General features: G+C 45.0%; 1 protein-coding gene across 2 annotated transcripts in view; it reads left to right on the top strand.

The window, feature by feature from the left end:
- The first annotated feature begins 689 nt into the window (after nt 1-689).
- cfap65 (cilia and flagella associated protein 65) overlaps nt 690-20986 on the top strand; it is a 36516-nt gene continuing 16219 nt past the window's right edge. For both annotated transcript variants that reach the window (XM_060040124.1, XM_060040123.1), the window contains exons 1-15: nt 690-741; nt 1291-1371; nt 2099-2295; nt 2712-2814; nt 3229-3395; nt 3880-4088; nt 5771-5904; nt 10046-10271; nt 10933-11201; nt 11364-11564; nt 12540-12769; nt 17326-17482; nt 18767-18904; nt 20104-20355; nt 20735-20874. In XM_060040124.1, the coding sequence (XP_059896107.1) occupies nt 1357-1371; nt 2099-2295; nt 2712-2814; nt 3229-3395; nt 3880-4088; nt 5771-5904; nt 10046-10271; nt 10933-11201; nt 11364-11564; nt 12540-12769; nt 17326-17482; nt 18767-18904; nt 20104-20355; nt 20735-20874 (2438 nt within the window). In that variant the 5' untranslated portion in view covers nt 690-741; nt 1291-1356. The remainder of the gene's footprint in view (nt 742-1290; nt 1372-2098; nt 2296-2711; nt 2815-3228; nt 3396-3879; nt 4089-5770; nt 5905-10045; nt 10272-10932; nt 11202-11363; nt 11565-12539; nt 12770-17325; nt 17483-18766; nt 18905-20103; nt 20356-20734; nt 20875-20986) is intronic.

Raw genomic sequence — 20986 nt, 5'->3', positions numbered from 1 at the left:
GTGGTTGCTGTTCTCCCTCACGGCTAGCTGGCTCAAAATTGTACGGAAGTGGTCCGAAACTGTTATCCATTGTTGTTATGTTGCCTATGTAGTCTATGATGATTAGAACGTCCGTCTACCAATTCCTACGTCACGCTCGAAAACGAGCGTTTGAGATGCGGAAGTAAAATTGTATCACAAAAACGGCTCAAGATGCCACTTGTAGTGTAGATTTATTAATAAAAACTAAATAATCGTGTATTTGAATTTTTTTCCTATATGATTCTTCACTGCAGTATCTAACTTCCAATACGCACTTTAATAGCTATTGAACTGGTTTTGGATTGTAAAAAACATTATTTTTACGCAATAATAATAGGATAATATAGTAATTATTTGGTAAATCTTTGCTGTTTAGATGTCCTATGCATATTACCTAACGGATTTGGGATTAAAAGCGCCCAAACCAATCTTTTGTGTTGTTGTAATTATTCTTATTCAGATAGGTTATTATATCAGAGCATACTATGTACATCATATATACATTTGGGCAAAAAATATGAAAACATCAACAGGTATTTTTCATGCATTTTCCTGCGTGGGAGCGGTGGGTGGGCAGTGGGCACCTATGCGGAAGCGGAACCTGCCAAATATGGGCACCCAGAGCTGCTTTCGTTGCCATGGCAACGATCAGGCGTCTCTCTCCGCTGCCGTTGGAGACGTCAAGTCAAGGAAAAAGAAGCGTCTCTTCAGCTCACCATGGTGGGGTTTTATTTAATGACATTTTCATTTTTCAAACTTGAATTATTTGACGGGAAGCGAGTTCACCGTTTGAGGATCATAACTTTGCATTTTGACTAGTTTTAATGGAGTTTGGAGGTCTTTTTCGCCGTACATGACTGAACCTGTAGCCAGTGTTGCCAGAATGGGCCAGATTTCCGGCCCAATCTGGCAACACTGCCTGTAGCAGCCTGTTTTACATGGAGGTTAAACACTGAGCTGAATGCTGAAGACTGAACTCAGTCCATGTGGTACACAGGCCTACACTTCAAACGTCTTTTATTTTAGAACTAATCTGTCATTTATTCTGTATACATTTTTTAGTTAAAAAGTTAATCGAAACAGCAGTTTCCAAGAACAATCCGTTTTGAGGTAAATGTTGTGGATGAGAAGCCAGATGAAAGGGATGCAGACTGCAGACATCGGGGTTCAAAAACCGTAACCTTTCGGTCGGGGGTCACACCAGAATATCTTGCACCGTTTGACTGATCTGACCTTTGCACCCCGGGAACCACTTCCTCTTCTCTTCAGTCGTTCTGACCCCCTCAGAATCCCCTCCACCTGGAGTCATCATCAGGGTGGACCCCCAAAAGCAACATGGATGATGTTAGAGTAAGTAAAATAGCCACCCCACACACGCAGGCACACACGCAGGCACACACACACACACACACACACACACACACACACACACACACACACACACACACACACACACACACACACACACACACACACACACACACACACACACACACACACACACACACACACACATACTATAGTTTTTACAGCATAAGCATCATTTGATGAGTATGTGCAAAATGTATCCATGAAAGAGCCCATGTGTGTGGGAATGGCTTTGTGTTCCAGTGCAGCCTGCTTTAATACAGAGGTGTATGTATGGGCTGGTCTTTTCTACATCTTTCACAACCATCTCTGTTTTCTCATGGTTGGTCTGTTTAAAGAATATTGAACACTTCATCCCAATAAAAGTGAAAATATGCGGTGGTGGTATATTATAACCTATCATATAATAATAATAATTATTATTATTATAATCATCTAAATACTATTCATATTACTTTAATGTATAATGCAACTAAACTGCTGAATCTACTCGATCAACCTTTCCTTCTTTTCCTCTTTCGTCCTGTGAACATCTTTAAGTAATAGAAACTAGGTATTTAACCCTGACCAAAGGTCAATGGTACCAGGCTTTGTGGAAGTTCTGGAGTGTCCTCTTCCTAGTGACATTGTGGTGCAATATACTAGGTGTCTTCTCAATGCTTTGACCTTGTGTATCCTTCCTTGAGCTGCTTGCTTCACGTGTTAACAGTGCCACAGCTCGCAGCCATCAGGGGAGCCCCAACGACCAAGGGAGCCCCATCCACGGCCACCCAGCCAAAGGTGCTGCTTTCTGGGTGTGGAGACCTCCCCAGAGCTGCTGTGGGAAGACTGGGAGTTGGGGAAGAACTTCACCAAGACCTTAGTATTAAAGAATGTCCACAGCAAGCTGCAGAAACTACGGCTCAGGTTGTGAAACAATGAGGATACCCTTACATGCGTGCATACACATGCATAGACAAACTCAAACACACGGACACACATACACTCACACACGCACATACACACACACACACTTCCCACACACACCCAGGCGGACACACACACACACACACACACACAAATACACACTCACACGCACGCACACACAAACACACACACACCCGCACACCCAGGCTGGCACAAAGACACACACACACACACATAAAAAACACGCTTACACATGCACATATACACACACACACACACACACACACACACAGGCGGGCACACAGACACAAACACACACACACACGCAAACACACACACAAATCGAATGCTGAATTCAAAGTATACTTCTCTCTTAAGCCATAAAAAAAGTTAACCCGTTGTGTGTGTCCTCCCAGGGCTCCAGTGTCCAAGTACTTCAGGAGTGTGCTGACCCAGCAGATCCTCATCAGCCCAGGCACCTCCTACCCTCTCCCGCTCACCTTCAGCCCACACGAGAGGGTAACTTAAGGCATGCATACCATAAATACCATAGCTAAACTACAATGATTTAAAAAAAGGGTTTAAATCGGTTCTCAATCCGGCCCGAGGATAGTGGTGGGAAATATCGGCCCCGACCCGGCCCGCGGGACGGCTCGGGCTCGGGCAGAGAATCTAAACTTCACGCGTTGGCACGTCAAAAGTAAAACTTTTTGAACTCTGCGCGTTGGTGAGTTGGGCGCGTTGGTGCGTTGGGGATGTTATTTAGGTGCTTAAAACGCGTCCAACGTGCCTAACGCGCTGCTTTAGCGCTTGTAACGCATCTACGCGCCTAAACCAATGGTTCCCTATGCAAATATGCCGATTTTCAACGCCTCTAACGCACGTAACACGTTCAGTGTGGCCGTATCATAAGCCTCTGTTCCTCCTGTTCAGTGTGAGTACGAGGACAGCGTAGCTTTTGAAGGGAGGGACGGCAGCTTTGTGGTGTCTCTTCGGGCCACACTCCCCCGCCACGCCCTGGTGGCTCCAGACTCTGTCCTGCTGCCAATCTGTGCCCTGAAGCACTCCACACAAACCACGCTGGTGTTAAAGAACCAAAGGTACGCCTGGATAAGTAACATGTGTCTGAGTTTGCATGTATGTTTGAACGGCTGCAGAATCTTTACGTAGTTTGGGAATTTCAGTTTTTGCTTTTGTTTTTGAGTCTTGTTGTGTCACTTTACGTCTGGATATACAGCATAATAAACAAACAAAAGAAAGGCTGTCTTTCCCCCTCTCACTCTTTCACTATCTCTGTCTCTTCAAAATGTCCCTTTCAATCTTTTCCTCTCTCACTCTTTCATGTCTCTCTTTCTCAATCTATTACTGTCTCTTCTTTTTATGAATCCCCTCTCTCCCACCTTTTAAGTCTCTCTCTCTCTCTCTCTCTCTCTCTCTCTCTCTCTCTCTCTCTCTCTCTCTCTCTCTCTCTCTCTCTCTCTCTCTCTCTCTCTCTCTCTCTCTAACCCCCTCCACTGCTGTGGCACTCTCAACCCCCTCCACTGCTGTGGCACTCTCAACCCCCTGCTGTGTGCTCCCTCCCAGTAAACTCCATACATGGTTCCAGTGGGAGTGTCCACCACCGTTCCATGTGAGCCCAGACCAAGGCCTGCTGGAGCCCAGCCAGGAAGGTCTCATCACTGTGGTCTTCCAGCCACACGAGGCGCTGGTGCACCAGCGGGAGGCTTTCTGCAGGTTTGGCGACACAGGAGAAGAGCTGCTAGGCCGATGCACTGTGCTCCTTCGAGGACAAGGTGAGTGGTCTGGCCCAATGCAGGTCCATGTAGAATTTCACAGCTGCAGAAGCACTTGGAGTTGGGTTGGGTTATGTCTGAATGTCAAAGACATCTTGTCCTCTGAGAAGATGGCATCTGAGAACTCCCTTCTCCTCCTGCTCTGCCTTAATTGCCGATTTCTAATGATCTTTTAACATCGTTATTCGGTCCATTTTGGATAAATGGACCTATTGGACCTTGCACTGATTGGACCTTTCATCTTAACCTTTGTGGGAGAGGCTTTCCACATTCTCGAGACTAGACTGATCCGCAGACTAATGCTGCGTTCGAGTATTCTCTGCGAACCGACTCGGATCTCGGATCTGACGCCACGCCCACACTTCAAGCGTTTTATTATTTCGCTCGGTCGTTGGAGGAAAACATGGACGCCACCCGGAAAGCTGTTGTCGCGGTAGCATTGGCAGAGGACCAGGCGATCCAATATAAGTAGGCTATAGGCCATAGTCAAGTCAAGTTTATTTATATAGCACATTTAAAACAACTGTAGTTGACCAAAGTGCTGTACACAAATGCAATATATTTGTGTACATAGGTAGAGATACGGACGCAGTAAGGTATTGCAGTAATACGAGTGATTGAAATTACCATTTAAACCACCAAAGTGGTCCAAGCACAATGAAAACAGTTCATACTTCAAGTCACAATGGGCGCAGCCATCTTGAATTCTGTCTTGGAATTTCGCTCGGTCACCACTGAGTTCAACCGAGATGGCGAGATCGCCGTCCGAGGAAAAGGGGCGTGTTTGTGCATGTCGCTAGGCAACGTCCTCGGACCTCCGAGACGGATGGATATTAAAACGCACCATTAGGCCCCGTCCACACGAAGCCGATTTCATGGTGAAACCGCAAAGGTCTTGTACGGTTCGGCCTTCCGTCCACACGAAGCCGGCGAATCTGCTGACCGAAACCGTAAACTTTTGAAACCACCCTTGGAGGTGGTTTCAAATCTACCCGGTTTCGTTTTGGATTTGTGTGGATGCCTGAAACCGACTGAAACCGTAAACCATGACGTCATCGCCTCGACCCTCTAGCCAATGACTGTTAAGCCCGCCTCTCAGAACTCACAACAAAGATGATGGCGGACTACAGCCTTGTAATCGTTCTGCAGCAAATCATGTCCCTTGTTGGGTTGCTAAGCCATTATTTATTGAGACTGTTGACTGACTGTTTGTGTTGTAAGTGGTTCGGGGGACAGCCTTTATGCGCATACTCGCCTCTTCTTATTATTTATTTTTCTTCTGGATTTCTGTAGCAGAAGCAGCGCCCCTTATGGGCCTGGCATGTGTACTACAGCGTTTCTACAGATCTACCCGGTTTCGCTTGACTCCGTCTTTACGGAGATACTCTGAAACCGGATAGATCGAAACCGGAACGGTTTCGCCCGTTTCGGCTTCGTGTGGACGGGGCCTGAAACAGAACGTGGACTCTGACATCAGGGTGGTCCCCTGAACCTAAGGAGATACTAGCGGTCTAACGGCTTTCAGCAAGAGCCTATACGTATGGATCACCAATGAATAACCCTTTCATGTGAATTTGAGAAAAACCATCAGGAAGAAAATAGATTGGGGAAGAACATGAACATGTAATGAATGAATGAACTTTAACGATTTGGGATTTGACACATAATGCCCTCACTTTCAGCCAAGTACCCCTCTCTCCAGCTGAGGTGCACAGAGGGAGAGGAGGATCCTGAAGCCGCTCCAGAGTTGCTCTTTGGCTCAGTAGCAATAGGCTGCCACCGCAAGAAACCCTTTACCATCTGCAACATGTCACCTGTGAGTACTAGATCCCGGTACATTACATTGCATTGCACATCGATGGTGCCATGCATTATAACAGAAACATGTGAACGTGAAGTTATTTAATCCATTCAGTCTCATTGTGTTCCAGCCTGAATGGTGTCTAGATACACACTTACCTTATACCTCATTCATTTAAACTAAAATACAGCTATAGCTCCTGGCTGACGTTCCTCACACTGTCTTATTCATGCGTTCCTAACCTTTGACTTTAGGTGTAGGGCCTACTACCAAAGATCTTTCGTGAACCACCTCATATTCAAATGGTAAACAATAGATAAATACACGCAGTGGCTCAGCAAAGAGTGACAGCGCCCTCTTTATACAAGTAGTACTGCAAAAAGTTCAAGGCCAGTAGCCTGGCAAGCCAGACCCATATCGGAAAGATATTGGGTCTGGTCTCGTACGGTGTCATTGTGGGCGGGATAAACGGTTGTATTTAAAGTTCCCTCTGCACGCAATAGGATAGCGCTAAAACCAATCAGAGCAATGAAGAAGGTGACGTAGTCAGAGCGACGGAAAATTCTGTCGCTCTAAAATCAAACTTTTACCGTGTCCGGTCGGCAAAACTCTGAATACATCTTTCTTTTCCAGGAAAGACTTCAGTGCAGTTCTTCGTTCATTTCTCAAAGAAAATGATAACTTCAAGTCTTGAAGAGTCACGGCCATAGCCGAGTACAAAGACAGCTGTTCGCCAGCAGCAGCAGCCATTATTGTTTACCTCTAACACGGAACAGTCCCAGCTCTGTCGTCATTCGGCTCGATTCCGCCCCTCACGATCTGATTGCCCTTTCACATTTTCTGTTTCCAGCAGCGAAAAACGACGACAGAAGGCTAGACCTCCCTGGCTGCAAATTCAATTTGCTGTTGCTAGGGGCGTCTAGATTTCTAGGCTACAAGGCCAGTGGAAAGCAGACTAAAGAATAGGTCTGAGGCCTGCATAAGTGTGTTTATTCAGTCAAGTCAACTTTATTTATGCAGCAAATTTCATACACAAGACAGACTCCATGTAGCCTGGCTAACGCCAGACCTCATCTCATTCTACATTGAGATGAGGTCTGGGAACCACACACATTCATTTTCTCGTATTTGAGGCGGGGTTTACGATTGCCCGCAGCCTATTTATTGGGCGCTACGAATGTCTATCATATGAGTCTGTGCGTAGCTCATACTCAATCAAAGCCTGTTGGTAGCAGGGCAAAGACATCCTTCTTGGTAATGAAAGAGTTTAACGCCGAAAGTTGCAATTTTTTCAAAATAAACTTGCGTTTTAAACTACTTAGAACACTATCTATGGCTGCATCGAAAGGTAACGCGTCTGCTGCCATTTTGGATCCGTAAACTACAAGCTTCGATGTGTCGCATAGACATCGTCATCGTCTTGCCGTCCCTCCCCGTTCTGTGATTGGTTCCCTATCTCAGGCGAAAATTGGATCCATGGAATCCAGGGTGCCTAGCAGCGCGAAATGAAATCGCGCGCAAGGCAACATTGGCATACCCAGGCTAGACTCCATGTGCTGCACATACAAACATGTCATTTATCAAAGAAAATAGATAAATACATTTTAATAAAATAATAATACCTTGATTAAAATGTAGTCAGGGGTGGAGCAAGTATCAGGGGTCTCATTTATAAAACTGCGTGGGATCGTTACTAAAAATGTGCGTACGCCCAGAAGCCAAGTTTTGCGTGATGAATTCGATCTGCATATAAAACAGACTCAGATGCAAGTATTATGTCTGGTCGGAAACAATGGCAGAAGTACTGAGAAAAGCAAGAAAGCGAAATTTCACCGAGGTTGAAGTGGAGACACTTGTGGGTGAGATGGAGGCCCAAAAGGTAGTTTTGTTCGGCGGTCACGGGATTGGGATCGCAAACAACAAAAAGCAGAGTGAGTGGCAACATGTTGCTGCAGCAGTGAACTCTGTCAGTAGCACGGAGCGCACAGTCCCAGAATTAAGAAAGACATAGAGTTACATATTTTTATGTAGCCTACCAATAAATCGTTATGGTCCCTAAATACCCTCTCCCTCCGAATCCTGCCATTTGCATGGTCCGCCAGAAGTGCCTATGGTGCAGCATTACCACGGCGCTCACCTCTGCATTTATGGGGTTACGGTAATAAGACCGAGAACACCTTGGATAATCGGTTTGTAATCACCCACGTAAAATGTTCTTGAACATAACCCCTTTTTAATGCCTGATTTGTCATGAAAAGCATCAAGAGTAACGGACAACGATTGTGATGAGGAGTGTGGCTTGGTTTTCCACACTTGGGATTTAATTGACATTTGATTATGTGTTTACAGTGTCACATAAAAATATTATGTTATTGACACATGTTGGACAGATGCTTTATTCCATGCAGTCGCGCCGTCCGTGGACAGTATGGAGTGACGGGATTAAATATAGAGATTATTTTTTTATTTCTATTCTAAGAAGATGTTTCTGGAGTTATAACTGAGAAATAACGCAGTTGACTTAAATTATTCTGATTAGGATTTAACGCATGATACGGGTTGAAATTAAATTCATGAAGGGCGATGATAAAACATAATCGTTCTTCTGACTCTACAATTCTTCGGTCTGACTTCAGTTCACCACCACACCATCTGTGTCGCCAATTCTCCTTTTCCTCCAAACCATGCGTACGCATGGGTCAGAGTTTGCTTAGGGCTGCGCACATTTTCCCGTCAAGTTGGTTTTTTATAGATCACAACCTTGGCGTGGAAAGTCACGTACGCCAATTTCAGCCCCGTTTTGTGCGTACGCAACGGTTATAAATGAGACCCCAGATCTTTAGGAAGTTATTCCAGCTATGTGCTGCATAGTAGCTGAATGCAGCTTTCCAAGGTCTAGAGGTTCATTTAGCTGAACAATTCAGTGAAATACTTTGGCCTTAAACCGTTAAGTGAGTTATGGCTGAGCAGCAGTATTTTGAAAATCAACACTACCATACAGGGAGCCAATGCAGGGATTGGAGGATTGGTGTAATGTTTTCACGTCTTTCGGTCTTTGTTAGAACTCTAGCTGCTGCATTCTGAAACAGCTGTAGCTGCTAAGAGCTTGTTTTGAAAGGCCTGCAAAGAGGCTGTTACAATAATCTTAAAGCATGGACAACTTTTCCAAATTTGGACATGAGTCCTCTTGGTCTTGTTTGGTCTTCAGACACACTCACTCCATAGTGAAAACCATCATCTCGTTTTGTCATTATTTAGTTTAGTTTAGTCAATGCCAACAATAATGCTAATGCTCTGGCGCACCAGATGTGCAGGACAATAGTGAGCTGGTGATAGGGCTATAAGTGTGTTATTACCGCATAACAACGGTAATGGCAAGGTTGGTATTTTGCATAATCAGACCTAGTGGGAGAATGTGGAGCATTTTTGGAATTATAACATGCCAGAATACTACATTCAGTAAACAATATTTATAATATATTTATTTTCAATTATCGACATTATTTCTTTGTAAATGGGTCTAGAATAAAATCCCATGTACCACTTGCAGTATCCTCTGTAGCACAGGTCTAATTCATCCCTCAACCTTTTAGAACGTCAAAACGTTCAAGTCCCTGTAAGGGAATAAAATCTTCAGGGTGGCGCCCAGAGCCGGAAACCAGGACTGCAGTAACAAGGAGTAACACTTTATTTCCTGATTTGCTACTTAGATATTCTACACTTTATTACAGTTTACGACTGCTGGCTCAGTTTGAGTTTGCTAATGACGCAGTTACAGTTTCCCACTTTCGGCCACATTATTGCTTGAATATGAAAAGTGACACGCCCTGTTCAGCCTGATTTGAGCTGGTCCTCGAAAATCTACTCTGGGCTTAAGATATTATCTAAAGTCAGAGTTGTAAGACTAGGGAATTTAAAATAGCAAGAACCGGATGGTCTAATAGTGGTTAGGGTATTGACTCCCAGCCAAAGGTTTGATCCCCAATGTCCAGACCCTCACCCCTAACACCTGCTTATGACCTGTATCTATTGGCCTGTTGTGTACGCTAGTTTGTTTGGATGAAAGCTTCTGATCAGTGTGTAAATAGTAAAACATAATGTTATTTTCTGTTTCTATACTCCATGTCTCTGAGTTCTCCTCTCGCCTTTCCTCCAGGTGACTGCATCGTTTGCCTTCTCTTGCCTGCAAGGGGGGACACCCCAGCTGGGGTCCGAGTTTAGCTGTGATGTCAGCTCTGGGGAGGTTGCGCCTGGGTCATCGCTCAGAGCTACAGTCCACTACAGCCCAGTTGTTGTGGACACTGTTGCAGTCGACTACTTGACTCTTGTGTGTCCAGGGGCGTTAAACAAAACCCAGCTCAAACTCACCGGGACCTGTATAGGTATGTGGATGAAGGCAATTTATAGATATAAGTTGTTGGCAGTCAATCATAGCCTTTCTTATGAATTAATTATTCATAACCATTCTAGGACCATCCATTTAGTTGGGGCTTGCTCAATGAGACAAGCACAGTTTTTGCAGGAAGAGATTTTGAAACGTGAGTGAGAGCTGGAGAGAGGAGAGTTTGTTGTGTTGGACTAGTTATTTACTGTTATCTAAAATATTTGGGTGAAGGAGAATTAAGATTTTAATGACAATAGTAATTCCTCCTGCAATAAGGCAACAACGAGATTTCAGAGTGAGACTTCTCTTTGAGCGAGACACGGTTATACAAAAAAACGACCAGGCCAGAAAAAGCCAAAGGTAAAGAGAAAACAAGTATTTCTCTGCAGGATCCTTTCCATAATGTTAGAATATAATCTGAGTCGTTGGTAAAAGACATCACTTTGGGGGACACATATTGACGGGGTGCTATTGCCGCAAAGGATTCCCCTGAAGCCTGTTTTCGTGGATCACGGCTGCAATGTTCTCGCTCAATACTGGACCAACTTCACACAAGTCATTTGCATAAATACCTTTGACCCAAAAGGATTAGAAAATAGAGTTCAGGATGAAAGCTCACAAGGTTTTCCTTTAACCAATGGACTCATGTTGTCGTTCAGGCCCCATCGTGACCTTATCCTGCTCCATGCTGGACTTTGGCCATCTTGACCAAGGACAGGCGGCCATGAGAAACGTGGATCTGGTGAACTCCTCCCCCTGTGAGGCCGTCTACCAATGGGATTTGGACGGCTGTGGTCACAGCGTGTTCAGCGTCCAGCCAACAGGGGGCACTCTGCAGCCAAACAGCCATATCACACTAAAGGTGGCGTACAGGCCCCAATCCCCCATGATACACCACCGGAGGGTTGCTTGTCTTATACTGCATAGGGTAGGTCGGCCTTAACACAGGATTTAAAATGTGTACATTCAGACCTCTTTATACAGTCTCTATTACAGACCAAATACCCTGACTCTGCAATGATTGCAATCACAAGCTATCTAGACACTACCCAGTGATGACCTGTGACCTATTTTTTTGTATTGGCTCTAGGGCCCCGTGTTTCTTGATGTCATCGGTACCTGCCACTCTGAGCTCCAGAAGCCAGCCGTCCTCCGACCCAAACACCTGACCATGTACCGGCTCCATCGGCGCCGCGGGCTCACGCTGTACCCTCCGGACCAGCTCAGTGCCATGCTGCAGAACCGCAGCCTGCGCCTGGACCACCAGGGGGCGCTGTGTCTGCTAGACGAGGTACCACAGGGATGGGTGGGGATGGGGGTGGGACATGAGGAGCTTAATGTGGCTAATCTTTTAATTTCTTGAGGCTTGAAATAATGGACATGAATAAATAAATAACAGTGCTTTGAGAGAGGAATGACTCACATGCGAAAGATTGACAAGTTTGTCTACTGCTGTTGCCTAGCCTGGCAATCCAGACCCATATCGGAAAGATATTGGATCTGGTCTCGTACGGTGGCAGTGTGGGCGGGATAAACGGTTGTCTTTCAAGTTCCCTCTGCACGCAATAGGATAGCGCTACAACCAATCAGAGCAACGAAGAAGGTGACGTAGTCAGAGCGCCGGAAATCTCCGTCGCTCTAAAATCAAACTTTTACCGTATCCGGTCGGAAAAACTCAGAATACATCTTTCTTTCAAGGAAAGACTTCAGTGAAGTTCTTTGTTCATTTCTCAAAGAAAATGATAACTTCAAGTCTTGAAGAATCGCGGCCAAAGCCGAGTCGAAAGAGCAGCCATTATTGTTTACCTCTAACACGCAACCGTCGCAGCTCTGTCGTCATTCGGCTCGATTCCACCCCTCACGATCTGATTGGCCTGTCCCTTTTTCTGTTTCCAGCAGCGAAAAACAACGACAGAAGGCTAGACCTCCCTGGCTGCAAATTAAATTTGCTGCCGCTAGGGGCGTCTAGATTTCTAGGCTAGCTGTTGCCATCACAGCTGCGGAATGGCACACATACTCAGCCTCATTTATGGATTCAAATGTGCAGCTCTCGTGATGTTTTCTTTGGAGTGGTGGATCTTCCAGGTTCAGAGAGAAAAAGGCCTCCCAATATTTGAGTCCACAATGTGTTATCGCCAATCCCCTAGGTGCAGCTAATGAACGAAACTAGCTGTTGTTTGTTTAGAGGAAGAGTTCCGGGTTTGTGTGTTTGTGTCTTTGTTGAGAGGTTCCTATTCTGACATTGGGGGTTCTCTGTTCTCTCCAGGAGTCGAGCGAGTGCAGTGCGGAGAGCCCAGACATCCTCTCTGAGAACTCCCTCACGGAGGAGTATTACCAAGCCTCTTCAGGAGGCCTTTCCCCCCTCTCTTCCTCATCATCTTCCTCCCACATCAGCGTGGAGCCCGCCGAGCTGGTCTTCCACTGTGCTCCATCCGCTCCCTCGCGCTCTTCCTCGCAGTCTGTCTGCATCACAAACCGTACAAAGGGGATGGTCAGGTGCCTACTAACACATCCAGGGCTTTTTGCGTACCTATTGTTTAACAAGTCATCCTTCCATTCAAGAGGGGTACAAGACAACATTCCTGAGTAGGCTGGGTGCAGGATATGCTAGTCTAGACTCTAGAGCAGGGGTCGGCAACTAAGTTTTGCCTCGGGACAATTTTTTTTCCAGCCAGTAGGTGGCGGGCCAGAACATTATCAAAGGCTAGTTCAAGGAATTGATAAATGAAAGTGCATCTGGACTTAATGAAAGTGCAGGCCCGTCAGCTGGCTAGTCATATGCCTACCAAGCACTAGATGACTCTTAAAAGACGTACATATAAACGTTGTATGCCCTAAACGTCATGCCTGATCACGTTATAAACAGCAAACGTTATTGTGATTATTGCATAAAAGAAGAAAAATAAGTTATTTCATTATGTAGCCGAGCGGGGAACATCCCGTTGGTATTTGAATGATTTATTTGCTGATCTTGTAATTTAACCCTAAATATGAAGATGAAGTGAAAAACGTGTGCATTTGTCAGCCTGGTTCTCCACCGGAGTCTGCCAGGTAAATGTGTCCGTAGAAAGGGTCTCACGCCTCGTTTCCACATACGTACATTCTCGTATGCGATCCAACCGTCTCCGACCGAAAGTCCATTAATTCCTATGTGATTCTCCGTAATGTCCGTTTTTCCTCCGAGACTCCTCCCCTCCGTAAAATTTCTGTCCGGTATGTCCGTAATATACGTTTCGCCGTCGTTTTACGGAGATACCGTATGAAAGTTTTTATGTTTTTCACAAAACTTGTAAGTACTACCTGGCAGGCCAAACTCCTCAACGATCTCTTTCCAAGCCTGGTTGGTTTTGTTTTTATCTCTGTAGCCTATATGTCGATCCTCATGTTCCAAAGTACCGGTCTCCTAAAAACGGCCATTATCATACGCTCCCACATCTTTTGTCTACATTTTCGTCCGCTTATCCGGGGTCGGGTCGCGGGGGGAGCAGCTCAAGCAGGGGGCCTCAGACTTCCCTTTCCCGGGCCACATTGACCAACTCTGACGGGGGGATCCCGAGGCGTTCCCAGGCCAGTGTTGAGATATAATCTCTCCACCTAGTCCTGGGTCTTCCCCGAGGTCTCCTCCCCACTGGACGTGCCTGAAACACCTCCCAAGGAAGGCGCCCAGTGGGCATCCTTACCAGATGCCCGAACCACCTAAGCTGACTCCTTTCTAAGTAAAGGAGCAGAAAACTCATCTCGGCCGCTTGTACCCGCGATCTCGTCCTTTCAGGCATCACCCAGCCCTCATGACCATAGGTGAGGATAGGAACGAAGATCGACCGGTAGATCGAGAGCTTTGCCATGCGGCTCAGCTCTCTTTTCGTTACAACGGTGCGGTAAAGCGAACGCAATACCGCCCCCGCTGCTCCGATTCTCCGGCCAATCTCACGCTCCATAGTACCCTCACTCGCGAACAAGACCCCGAGGTAGCCTACTTGAACTCCTTCACTTGGGCTAAGGACTCATTTCCTACCCGGAGTAAGCAATCCATCGGTTTCCTCCTAACATCTTTTGTCCGTAAATAAATTCATGCCCGTACGTAAAACACTAGCGACTCCTTCCGTAAATTTACGGAAGCACGGATACGAAAAACATACGTATGTGGAAACGAGGCGTCATTATATGCAAAGGCCACACGTAAAGCCGCTCCTCCTTTCCTGTCTGCATATTTGGCAGTGTATATGCCGTCTTATGCACGCCTTTTTCGCTGCACGGTCCGCGCGTTTACACTGCCTGAGGTAAATTGGCTGCTTGAGCTAGCACCCCAATTTGCCCTCCCGGACCCTACACACATTGGCGGTTTATTGGGTTACATTCTGATATAAATGCGATGGCTTTGCGGTTCCGAGGGGGGGAGGGGGCTTGGGTAGAGGTGTTGCTGCACTGTCTCCATAGACAACGCAGCGATATCATCATGAGCAGTTCTAACTGGAGAGAAAGTGAAATCCGTGAGCTGCTGTTCATGTGAGAGAAGGTGATGCAGTCGTATTAAACAAAGACGTTGAAAAATGGTGCGATCTACGAGAGAGACGCAGAAGAACTGTCCTTACGAGGCTTTTGTCAGTAAAAAAACAAGTGGTCTGCAAAATAAAGAATACGTTGGTGTTTTTGCAATTGTAAATAGTTAATCGCGTTTCTAGCCTACACTCAGGTATGAAATCATTCTTGCATGCGGGTGTCTTCATTCATAAATAACTAAAAACATTCGGGAATATGCCAATTATTCTAAAGAGGTCGAGAGTCCATGCGCAGCCCCGCCTTCTCCAGTGAACCAAGAAAGCCCCCCCTCTGTTTTACACAGGAAACTTGAGATAAGACAGTGAAATCGCCAGGCGTGCCAAGCCTCGACCGAACCGGCTTGGCAGTGTAGAAAGGCATTTTGCTGGAGGGAGGGCAGTAGTGCGCACCTAAAAAAGCAGCCAACCATTCTTAAAACACTTCACACAACACAACACACACACACACACACACACACACACACACACACACACACACACCACGTGGGTGCTGACTAGGGGTGCAACGGATCACAAAACTCACGGTTCGGATCGTGTCATGGTTTTTGAGTCACGGGTCGGATCATTTTCGGATCAACAACAATTATAAAGATAACAAGACAAATGTGACTTTAAATAAAATCTTCAAATGTGTAAAAACAAAATAAAGTGAAAAATTAGGTAATTATCCTGCTTCCTTTAAGCATAGTCAATGCTTAAAAAATTGCAATCTGAGGCATTATTCCTTCTTTTTAACATGGATAGAAAATAATCCCTAACCCTTGATTTACAATTCAGGATGTCTGCATTGCCTGGGGAGAGTTGAGAGTCTACACTCTCCCAAGGCAATGCAGACATCCTCTTCTTTTTTTTTTTTCATCAAGTATGGTAGCGAAATACAGTTTCTGTCGTGTTTTATTTGGCATTTTGTAAATCCATTGATTTCGGTTGGAAGACTCATTGCTCATTGCAAGGGACGTTGGTTGTAGTCTTTTCGCTCGGTTCTAGCCCTACTCTTGATACGGAGAACCGAGCGAAAAGACTACAACCAAACATAAACATGTCCTCTTCCGGTGTCCCGAACCGTGAGGGTTGATCCGTACGGATCACGGGAAACCCGTGAACCGTTGCACCACTAGTGCTGACTGATGCCGCGTTTCCCCTGCAGGGTGAGGTATGGTTCGGTTCGCAAAGGTGCGGTACGGATTGCATTTCCACCGCCCACGGGCGTGACCCGGACTGAGCCGTACTCGTTTTGCCCTCGTTTTCAGTACTCCCCCGTTGGGGTTCTGAAAACGAGACGAGACGCCTGAAAGGGTACCGGAAAATTCGAGCTACACACCCCCTCCGTTGATTGGTCGACAGAACCGTCACTTCCGGGCGACGTGGGGATAAAAACAAACAAACAGTAGCCTCGAGGTATTATTCTTTACAATGAACAAGTCGCTTAGAACGCTTTCTTGGGCGTACAAGGAGGTGGAGACGTTCCTCTGCATTCTTGGGGAGGAAGACGTTGTTTACGATGTTTATGTAGCTGCCGCGGCGATCGAAATCCGGCCTACCATAAAGGGTACTGTCGGCGGTAGAAACGCAACCTCTGAACTGAGCTGGGCTATACCGCCCCCTCCCTCCCGGACTGAGGCGAACCGAACCGTACCGCACCCTGCAGTGGAAACGAGGCATGACTGCACACACACGCACGCACGCACACTAACCACGGCGGGTGCTGATTGACTGCGCACACACACAAACCTCCATTCTTAGCCTACACACCGTTAGTAGAGCTGTAGGCGAAGTAGCCTCATCAGAGACTCTACTTGCGTAGAAACAGCAAAGTCTCAGAGCTTGGCATCTTAAATCTTTTGTGGACTTTTTTCAAAAGCTCCTTCCTTTCTCTGCGTTCAGTATCACACAAAAATACGTTATGTTGGGTTGCCTTGGTTATTGTATATAGGCCTCCTTCCTTTCTCTGCGTTCAGTATCACACAAAAATACGTTATGTTGGGTTGCCTTGGTTATTGGTTATTGTATATAGTTTCCAATAACTCCCGCTCAGCCCCTTGCAGCTTACGCGTGACCGTGACGAGTGTGTCTCTAACCTTCCAGGGGTAGTAGCAGGATTTGATACATTTAAATTCATAAACGGTTGTGAAAAAAATACAAATTCAATATATCCGGCCCTTTACATTTCAGCTAACAGATATAGATATTCGATATTCTAAAAAATATATAATATAACTAATCTGGCGGGCCAGATATTATGTCTTGCTGGCCAGTTATGGCCCGCGGGCCTCCAGTTGCCGACTCCTGCTCTAGAGGGTTAGGATTTTGGACTCCCAACTGAAAATTCCTAGGTTGAATCTTTATCTCCGCTGTGCATCTAAAGACATCTGTTTAAAATAGGTGGCTATGGACAAAAGTGTCCTATATAGAAATACACAGTTTGTTCAATCTTCCTTCTGCACTGTAAGAATGGAGTGATTATTTTGTTTTGTCTTTGATTCTGTGCTGTAGTCTGGTTTGGACCACTGACCCTGACTCCCCATTCGCTGTATCTCCTGTGTCATGTGACCTGAGTCCACGAAAGTCCACTTCGTTTGGTGTGAGCTACGACCCCAAACAGCTCAATGCACTGCATGGAGCTCAGCTGGAGTGTTTTGCCATTTATAAAGTAAGAATGTATCAGACCATCTGTATTCAAAGTAAATACTGGTAACACTTTATATTAAGATACACATATTCGCCATTAACTAGGTGCTTATTAATATGCCTATTAGTAAAATATTGGCCCTTTATTAGTAATTATTAGACACGACATATTAATACATTATTCTGTATAACCTTATTTTACCCTTACTTAATTACTGTAAATAAAGCCGTTATTGGATTTGATCATTGGGCATGGTAAAGGGGCAATAGCACAAGAATAGTCATTCCCTTTTTATTACTCTGTATTAGTATAGTCTATTCTTATGGAATACAAAGCAAAACTACAAATGGTAATATTACCTGTATTAACTATTATTTAAGTCTCATTAAATCAAAATATGTTTCCTATTCTAAAGTGGGGTCTTGTTCATATTTAACTCACAAGCGCTTTGACCCTTATTAACCCAAACATGTTCCCTATTCTAAAGTTGCAACCTTTTCATATTTATTAATTATAAGTCATTACAGCATACATAGTAGTTAGAAGATAGCCAAGTTATCACAGATGCAGGTTTATTTATTTTGAATAGCAATCAGTCAAGCTATACAGAAAAGGATCAAAATGGCATTCAGGTTACTGCACTGAACCAAAACTGAGTACAATGAAAAAAACAGGTCCCCAGGTCAATTATTTCATTTTAAGCATTACATAAGTATAGTCTTGTGCATCAATGCCAGTTACAACACAGAGATGCTTACAATGCATTAAATCAGCAAACAAAAAAAGATGAACATTCAACAACATTTAACCCTAACCCTAACCAAATTATTTAACAGAGACTTTGTTAAACTCCATTAATTAATGGAGTAGTAAGGGTAAAATAAGGTTAAACAGAATAAGGTATTAATATGTACCTAATAATTACTAATAAAGTGCCAGTATGTTGCTAATAGGCATATTGATAAGCACCTAGTTAATGGCAAATATGTGCACCTTAATACAAAGTGTTACCCCAATACTAAGTCATCATCCCTGTTCCCGTTCAAACTTTTTGTTTTTGTTAAAAGGGTTCCACACAGTATATATTCCCAAATGGAAGAATCGAATATTATCTTATACAATATTCTTTTAAGAAATCACATTAAACCCAGTTTCTCACAGCTTTATAAGTGTAGCTATAGGAAACTTAAACATTGGTTCAGAGATTGTTTAGTGAAAGGAAAGAAAACTTGATTCTCCTGATCCTTTGAACTACGTCACACATATTTGATGCTAAACTCCTATCAATATTCACTACCCCACCAGGTGCTGCGAGAGCCGGGCCAGGTGGAGGAGGGGCTCCTGTTCCCGTCCTGGTGTGTGACCGTCCGGGTCATAGGTCACTCCTTTCAGCTGGGCCGGGAGCACTTTGTGCCACGCTGCACTCTACAGCCCCCCACAGTGGTGAGATACTAGCCACAGAGAAAGCCTATATTAATACCGTAATAGCAAATACTAGTCAATACAAGCCACAACTGGCCTTTCTAGAGAGCATTAGCCAAAATAAGTTAATATTAGCCGACTTGTCAATAAGACTCAATCTACTTCATGCTTGCCACCATAATAAAACAATTCAAATACTTTAATAATTATGCTTTTTCTTATTCGTATTGCATGCTTATTAAATGTAAACTCTGTTTGAGTTTATCTCCCTAAAATAGTAGTCTCCTTTAATTACGATCGATCAAACAAGTTTTTGACACCTCGAAGGGCATTATCCCGCTTATACCATGGTCACTTGCCAAAGAAAAGAAAACAAGATCATTCATTTAAATTTTCATGAGTTTTACAATCCAAATATAAAGTTTTTCACATAAATAGGACGGACCGTAGCTACGACTTGGCCACGGGAGGAATTCTAGTCCGCTGAGCTATGAGCCAGAGAGCTAACGTTGTGGATTGTACATAGTTATAATTCGAAATTCGTCCCAGCCTTTATACCACAGATACTCTAGGGTCTAGCATATAACCGCGTTGTCTGATTACAGTTTAATTCATTTTGCACAATTTACCAGCTCTCGCTTTGAAGAATAATCAGCGCGCTTCAATGGGAATCGCGACGGTCTATACTTTCAACACAAAGTGTCCATATTTATTATTCGAAATTCGTCCCAGCCTTTATACCACAGATACTTAGGGTCTATAGCATATAACCGCGTTGTCTGATTACAGTTTAATGTAACAGTAAGCTGACAAAATCGCTAATTAACACCGCAACTGCAAATTCTCCACACGGAGATAACCATGGCAACCAGTCAATTTTTTCTTCTTGCCATCTTTCCGCTTGCGCATCCGCCGTGTTGATAAACAAATAATCCGCCTATAACACATAATTATTACATTTCTTTGGTGGTTGTCTTATCATTTTTCATTCTCTAAGAAAGTCATTATATAACCGCCTAGGTTTATAGATTATATCCAAATTTTTATTTTTGTTTGAGCGTAAATATATATATATACATATATATATATATATATATATATATATATATATATATTGTATTTTTACTAGACCTTCTGAAAATGTATTCCCCTGACCAGAGCGCTCCTCTCATCATTCGTTGGGATTGACCAATGGGCCGTCGACTATTTCCTCTCCTCAGGTCTTCCCAGCACTGAGCCTCCTCTCCTACCGGACGGTTCTTCTCCAGAACTCAGGAGACCTGCCCCTCTCCTTCAACCTCCACCCCGACCAGTCCTCCCCCTTAGCGGGCTCGGTGTCTGTGGTGCCGGGCTGTGGCCTGGTTCTGCCCAGGCACCACCAGATCCTCCACCTCAGAACCACCCCCACCAAGGACTGTCCCCGACACGGCTTCAGCCTCAACCTGCAGCTTAACGGTGCCATGAACACGCAGGTACCAACGATTATGAGCCCACCCACAGGGGCCTCATACTAACCCTGTTCTAGTCATATGATGCTTACACATTGAACACCGAGCAGCAGTCGCTGATGGAGATGAAATGTTGAGTCCACGCTTTCCCAACACATGCAAACACTTGAAAATGTAATAAAAGATCAAAGGTAGAATGCATAATAAAGAAAACTCACTTAAAATAGTGATCATTGTATATTATATAATTTGACTGGTGGTTGCTTGTGTGTATATATGTGTGTGTGTGTGTGTGTGTGTGTGTGTGTGTGTGTGTGTGTGTGTGTGTGTGTGTGTGTGTGTGTGTGTGTGTGTGTGTGTGTGTGTGTGTGTGTGTGTGTGTGTGTGTGTGTGTGTCTTCCAGGAAATTACAGTGTTCAGCTGGGTGGAAGAGCCGAGCGTTGCCATGGAAGCGGAGGGCTGCCTCCACCTCCAGCCTACGGCGGTGGGGTCCAGCTCGCAGCGCAGCCACTGCATCAGGAACACCAGCCGCGTGCCCCTGGGGTGGGTCCACTGCACACCCCAGGGGCCCACTGCTACCCCCAGGGGCCCGCTGTCCACCGCACACCCCAGGGGCCCGCTGTCCACCGCACACCCCAGGGGCCCGCTGTTCATA

Source organism: Gadus macrocephalus, chromosome 20 (genome assembly GCF_031168955.1).
Source record: "Gadus macrocephalus chromosome 20, ASM3116895v1".
In the NCBI taxonomy this organism is placed as follows: domain Eukaryota; kingdom Metazoa; phylum Chordata; class Actinopteri; order Gadiformes; family Gadidae; genus Gadus; species Gadus macrocephalus.
This window is presented reverse-complemented; position numbering and strand designations above follow the sequence as displayed.